Source organism: Macrobrachium nipponense, chromosome 7 (genome assembly GCF_015104395.2).
Source record: "Macrobrachium nipponense isolate FS-2020 chromosome 7, ASM1510439v2, whole genome shotgun sequence".
Lineage (NCBI taxonomy): Eukaryota > Metazoa > Arthropoda > Malacostraca > Decapoda > Palaemonidae > Macrobrachium > Macrobrachium nipponense.
In genome coordinates, this window is record NC_061109.1 from 38,902,957 (window position 1) to 38,909,830 (window position 6,874).

The window sequence follows — 6,874 nt, forward strand, 5'->3', positions numbered from 1 at the left end:
CCCGATAATCTGAGAGCAGTTGTCGAGATAATCTGCCGCGCATACATTTTACTGACATCGGTCATCTCCTCTCTCGTGACTGCCTCAGGTGCCAGAGGTCGCCTGCTAGGGAGTAGCAGGGCCAATGGTTTGGCGAAATGTATAAAAGGAAAGGTTCTCCTTCCTTTGGGCACAGTCCTTCCCTCGAGTTCCGAGTTCTTTGGAGCGTCCGCATTCACCATGAAGGTATATATATCTCCATTCAAAGTGTATTTCGTTTCCTTTAGACAGTCTGCCAAGTCACCATGACGGTATATCTTCATTCGAACTGTACAGGTTCCTTTAGACAGTCTGACAAAGTAAGTTTTAATAAGGGATACAGTCCCTTATTAAACAGTCCAGGTTCTCTTGTAAACGGATTTCGCAGTTTTGGCACGGCGTGACGCAACAGGTTGTGATTGGAGAACTTACCTTTGTAACTACTATTTGGACGAGTTCTAAGTTCGAATCGAGTAATCAGCGGAGACAGCAGGGATTTCTAGGAAATTTAATGTAATACGTATTGCAGCACCAAGCGAAACAAATTCGTATCGATGATTTCCGGAGCCGCTGCGTTTGCGAGGAATGGTTTAAGACTTTTGTGCGTAAAAGAATCGCATAACTACAATTTTTTTAAAAACGGTTTCAAAGAGATCAGTTTTAATTACCAACCACGCCATTCCATCATGAGGCCAAAAGTTCGCCAATCACCTTTCTTTAATCCGCCATGAAGAATTGAGAGTATTTAGCCATCAAAAGAAATATTTTTTTTTTACTGAAACGACAGAACATGCTAAGCATTTAAAAAAGTTGAGATAATGAGCTACGTCACATAGAATTCATCGAGGAACTTTGATAACGAATTAAAATCAATGAAAGCGAGCAGCAGCCGTTAGTTGTCATGTCTTGATTATGTTAACCTGAGCGGCAATATATAAAAAGGGCATTTGTTCATGAACTGTACTGTCTTTATAATTACGCAATTATTTGGACTTGTCAGCACGCACACACACGTTACTATAAATGAGTAAATAAATGTATAATATATATATTATTATATATATATATATATATATATATATATATATGTAGGATATATAGGACACACAAAATATGAACTTTTGTCACATATACATGCAATTTTTTAAATTCACTAATATCAATCCTCAAATTCAAGTTGACATGGAATTCACCAATAAATATATGTACTATATATATATATATATATATATATATATATATATATATATATATATATATATATATATATATACATACATAAGTATTTCCCGTGAATCTTATCTTCGAGGACAGTTTTTTATTTAGAAGCTGAAAAATTGCTTCCAATAACAGATAGCATATGTGCATTTAATTTAACTAATATCATATCATATTATATATACGTATATATATACATATATATATATATATATATATATATATATATATATATATATATATATATATATATATACATTTCACTTCCACCATTACATAAACAGGACCGGAGCAGTGGTCGCCTGCATATTAGGCTTGTCGTGTGCTGCCCCACATGGAGGCTTTTTGGCAGCGGTGGCTTGGCAATCTCCCCCTCAACGCCGTTCTACCCGGGCGAGCCTGCACGTACGACTTCCGTTACGACATCAACGACCAATACGGCGGCAACTTCTATGGCCACTCCGAAGTGAGGGACGGAGCCGTCACTCAGGGAAGGTGAGGTCAATGAGGTGATGATGCTCTGAAATTTTGTAAAACACACACACACACATATATATAATATATATATATATATATATATATATATATATATATATATATATGTATATTTATATATATACACACACACACACACACATATATAATATATATATATATATAATATAATATATATATATACAGGCAGTCCCTTCGGGTTAGGTCATTCTGGACTAAAGGCGCTTGCCTCATAGCACTGATTCTCTTAAGGGATTTTCGACTTACAGCGCCCTGCCAGGAATGAAACCCCCAATGTAAACCCGGGGTGACTGCCTCGGTGTGTGTGTATGTGTGTGTATATATATATATATATATATATATATATATATATATATATATATATGTATATATGCACGCATAACTAAATCATGTGATGAATATATAAATAAAGGTAGAATGTACGAAGGAAAGTAAAACAATGGAGGGCTGTGAGATCTTTCAACTCAAACTCCTTTACTTAGCAAATTGACATACATAAGGAAATGAGTGTACAAGGAAGGGTTGTATAAATGACAGATAAGGATTATGAAGGAAATAAGCAGTACCTAGAATCCAACACACCTGGAGAATTAGTAACCTTCCCAAAAACAGGGGCATAATTTAAGAGGTTTACAAAAAGATTAAGTCCAACTGCTCAGAAACCGGAACAAGACAACTAAAGGTTTATGCAGGGCGGCAACTGACCACATGCAAATTTTTGGTAAACAATAAAAACCTTTTTCATAAGGTAAACTTATTCACAAAAAATATATTAAGCATACATATTCCAAGAAAATTCTTCAACATGTTACTTATAAAAGGGTCCAAGTAAAACAAGCCACAACTAAGATTAACATTACAACTGGAAGTAAGTTGTTTAATGGAGGATTCTAAATGATTTCGTGACAAGACATCTTTTGATTTTGCAATCACTATCTGTCATTTATATGACCTTTCCTTGTACATTCATTTTCTTATGTATGTCAGTCTGCTAAGTAAAGGACACAGAGTCGAAAGATCTCACAGCACTCCATTGTTTCATTTTCCTTCGTGGCTTCTACCTTTATATAACTTGAACATTTCCTTCCAATGTTAAAAGATTTTTTTCTATTTAAATTCTACTTTTTTTGTGGTTAGTTCTCTGCAATATAGTACAGAAAGACCACAATTCCGATTTATGTCCCCATGAAACTGTCTTTTTCATTTTCAAGGGCTTCCCCTCTCACCAAGGGCCCATATTTTATTTCCTTGATGTTCCAAGCAAGGTTGAAAATAACCTCAATAGTTTCCTTGTTTTCTGTCCATGACTTTTAGTATCACATGCTCGTTGTTTTTAATTGTTATCATCACTGACAGCCTATGGCAGCCTTTTATTAACTCGATATCTGTTTTCTTGAATTGTGCCTTTCCTTCAGCTTATTGCAGTCCTACAGACCTACAATTCTTTCCAGTTACTATGTGCAGCTTCCCGACTCTCGACTGATGAAAGTAAATTACATCGCTGACGAATATGGGTATCATCCAACAATAACATACGAAGGGGAAGCTCAGCACCCAGGGCAGGAATTTCTTCCTCCCCCAAAGGATGCTGGGATTCTCACCCCTGCAACTGCTCCTATTCACAGCTCGATCTCCATCCGAGCACCCATTGGTACCCCTCTGCCAAACATTGTTCCAGGACCCTTTACTCACCTTTCTCGACCTTTTCTTGGCGTTTCTCCCGTCCACGGTGAGTTATTGTCCCTGCCTGCTGATCCCAGTCCCCTTCAGGCCCTACACGGTCCACCAGTTCCATTTTTGCACTCTTCTCCAGCGTTCGCCTTCCAAGAACCAGCTCCTTTGCCAGTTCAAGTTTTTGGAAAGTCAGGAAAATAATATGTATGATCTACAGAAAATCGTAATAAAACCTTTCTGTTGTCCTTTCCTCATCGTCAATGTCAATTGTCAGTGTGTTTCTTGTTAAACATTTGTTGCGATTTAAAAGACTTTCATAACACAAGCATTTGCCATCCTAAAATTAATTTGTAAATGATGCTGAATATCGCGTAAAAAAGTTCTACCGTTTCCTGTTCCTCATATCACAATTGGTGGATTTTGTGTAACCTATCCTCTCCATTTCCTTTAGATTTGCTCCTCAGCCACTTTGCCAATGTTGGTGTTATGACTAGAATCTACTGAAACTTGGAAAAATGTCTATATTTTTTATTACTGAACAGATTATTAATAAATATTTTTGCAAATTATATTTTTTTTCAGTTCCTTGTTCTACATCACACAAACACAATGTGTGTATATATATATATATATATATAATATATATATATATATATATATATATATATATATATATATATTATATTATGTATACATGTATATATATAATATATATATATATATATATATATATATATATATACAAAATCTTGATAATTAACACTAATTACTCCATACAATACAGAGTCCTCCTAAGTGTTTAAATTGTGGCAAGCAATTGTAGACTATCGAAAATCCTAACCTAACTTTGCCCAGCTCATGCAACTGTACATACTTTAAATCAACGTTTAGCAAGGGTGTCATACTCAAGATTTCTGTCAAAATATACTAAATCTTCCCATATATATTCCTGTTCAAATAACTTGGTCGCCAAACTTAGGCTAAGCAATCAAACAGCAGTGAATGCAATTTATATTGCTCAGAATGCATCTGAATTTTGCACAAGCAATGGAGGCAGTGCATATGCATTTGTATTTTCCACGTACAATGATGGTAGTGCATGTGCATTCGTATTTAGCATGCACAATGAAGGCAGTGCACATTAACAATGAAATTAAAACACACAGACTAACCATAAACGATAGATGGCAGTTCAGAACGCAGTGGGGCTCTTCATCTGAAATGAAGTTTTTATTGTAAAACTAATATTGTAATACCTACCTGAACACCTGAACTAGCCCTGGTCACTTACCGAGCCCAGAACCATCGTTTATTAAAAATTTACCAAATCTTTGGTTAAATAACGATCAGTGTTGCCAATCTCCTGGCAAACACCCTCGTTACCTAGTTACCAGCCCACCGCTAGTAAGCCCTGCCTCACGGGACCGGTCACACCTGCCCTCTCACGTCAATCATAACTCAATAACTCTGTATGAGAGGGGAGGAGGGTGGAATCATTCAGGTTCAGGTAGGTATTACAATATTAGTTTTACAATAAAAACTTCATATTGCAATACACCCCTGAACACCTGAACTAGCCCGATTAACAACATTAATTTGGAGGTGGGAATCAAATCTGCCCGGCCCCCCCCCCCCCCCCCCCCCCCTCCCCCCCTGTACTAGTTGTCAGTCAATATAATTGAGTACGCGAGTCAGTCTCAAGTTCATTTGTCACTCGTCCAAGCTAATCTCCCATGTGTGGCCTTCTAGGCCTGCCATATGTGGAGGGAAAAACTCCCTGCACCTCTACCCTAAGGTCAAAACTCATTGAGTGCGGAAGGGATACAAACCTGTTTCCTCTCAGCTGGCTAGTGCCTCACCTGAGTAGAGGAAAAACTGAAGACCTCCCATGTGGCTCTCGGCCTCTCATGTATGGAGGGAATCTGAAGACCTCCCATGTGGCTCTCGGCCTCTCATGTATGGAGGGAATCTGAAGACCTCCCATGTGGCTCTCGGCCTCTCATGTATGGAGGGAAACTGAAGACCTCCCATGTGCCTTAGGCCTCTCATGTACGGAGGAGACAACGGTGTCCGTCGATCGTTTTAGTGATGTCTTCTCTTGTAGTGTTGTACCTGCCTGTCTGTACTCTGCCTGGTTGGCACTTGGAAGAATACCCTCAGATAGACCCAGTCATGTTCTTTCCTATCTTTCCTAATACTTAAAATCCTCTTGTGATATATCATATCATGAATACCTTATACATATTCCGAATATTCGCTCCCTACTCTAATACTAACTCAGACAGCAAGATTGTTGGGTTTAAAAATAGAATTTAGGCCAAAGGCCGAGTATTGGGACCTATGAGGTCAGTCAGCGCTGAAGGGAAATTGAGAAAGTTTGAAAAAGGTGTGAAAGGAAGAAAAACCTCTGTTGCACAATGAGTCCCCGTGTTAGGAGAGCGTGGAAAATAGGATGAGAGAATATGGAGAGAATATGAAATCAGAAAAGTGAGAGAGAGAGAGAGAGAAGCGAGAGAGAGAGAGAGAGAGAGAGACACAATCGTCTAGGATAAAGAGAGAATATAAAATCAGGGAAAAGAGAGAGCGAGAGATAAAATCAGGGAAAAGAGAGAGAGATAGAGAAGAGGAGAGAGGAGAGATAGAGAGAGAGAGAGATAGAGAGAGAGAGAAAATTACTATCGTCTAATTGTCTCCCCTCGCAAATTGCAGCAAGTTAAAAGGGTATTATCTTAACGATAATACTCGTATAACTCCGTACAGCTATGAACAACCGAACGAGAACTTGTTGCTAATGCGATCGACTCCTATAACAACATCACTTTATTGTATTGATCAGCGTGTGACAGTGATCGAATCCGATAGCAACATCCGTTATTGTATTCATCCGCGTGGGACGGTAATTACTGTATTCATGTTATAAATGCAGCTGAAGCTAATAAGGGCAAAATTACGTTCATCAGCAACCTGGACAGAAGTCCCGAGCTTATGTATGAATTCCAATGCAGCCGTGGTAAAAGAAACTAATAGCATGAAAGAGCTCATTACTGTTGTTTTTCACACAGACAAAGGATTAATAACGTATATAAAGTGTAAGGTTCGTAATACCTATGAAACGAGTGAAAAACGAACGGAATCGTAATTTAACGCCATCTAACCCGAGGGAAAAACTAGCTTCCAATGAGACGTATCAGTCAAATTTTGGTCTTAAATTACATCGTAAGACGAACAGTATGACTTCGTTACATAAAGTTAAGTATCCAGATACATTAATATGCTAACTAAGGACAAAAACATTAGCCGAGACCAAGTGATATGGTTGAATCTGAAGCCAAGGAGAAAAAAAAATAGACTAGCCGGCATCCTTGTCTGTCTAAACCACACCTCCTTACAATAGTGCTGTTTGACGACAAGCTAGTGTAATTATAATTTAATTGAAAAGTAATAAAAT

General features: G+C 37.8%; 1 protein-coding gene across 1 annotated transcript; it reads left to right on the forward strand.

Moving 5' to 3' along the window:
- Positions 1-1,528: 1,528 nt before the first annotated feature.
- Positions 1,529-3,962, forward strand: LOC135216971 (cuticle protein 18.6-like). Its single transcript, XM_064252504.1, has 2 exons — positions 1,529-1,731; positions 3,204-3,962. The coding sequence occupies exons 1-2, from the start codon at positions 1,571-1,573 to the stop codon at positions 3,625-3,627; spliced, it is 585 nt and encodes a 194-aa protein (XP_064108574.1). The 5' UTR covers positions 1,529-1,570; the 3' UTR covers positions 3,628-3,962.
- Positions 3,963-6,874: the final 2,912 nt, after the last annotated feature.

Excerpts from the sequence above, each read along its gene's own strand:
- LOC135216971 (XM_064252504.1), top strand. The coding sequence starts at position 1,571 with ATGGAGGCTTTTTGGCAGCGGTGGCTTGGCAATCTCCCCCTCAACGCC. Across the intron at positions 1,732-3,203 it reads GGAGCCGTCACTCAGGGAAG|TTACTATGTGCAGCTTCCCG; the intron begins GTGAGGTCAATG and ends AATTCTTTCCAG.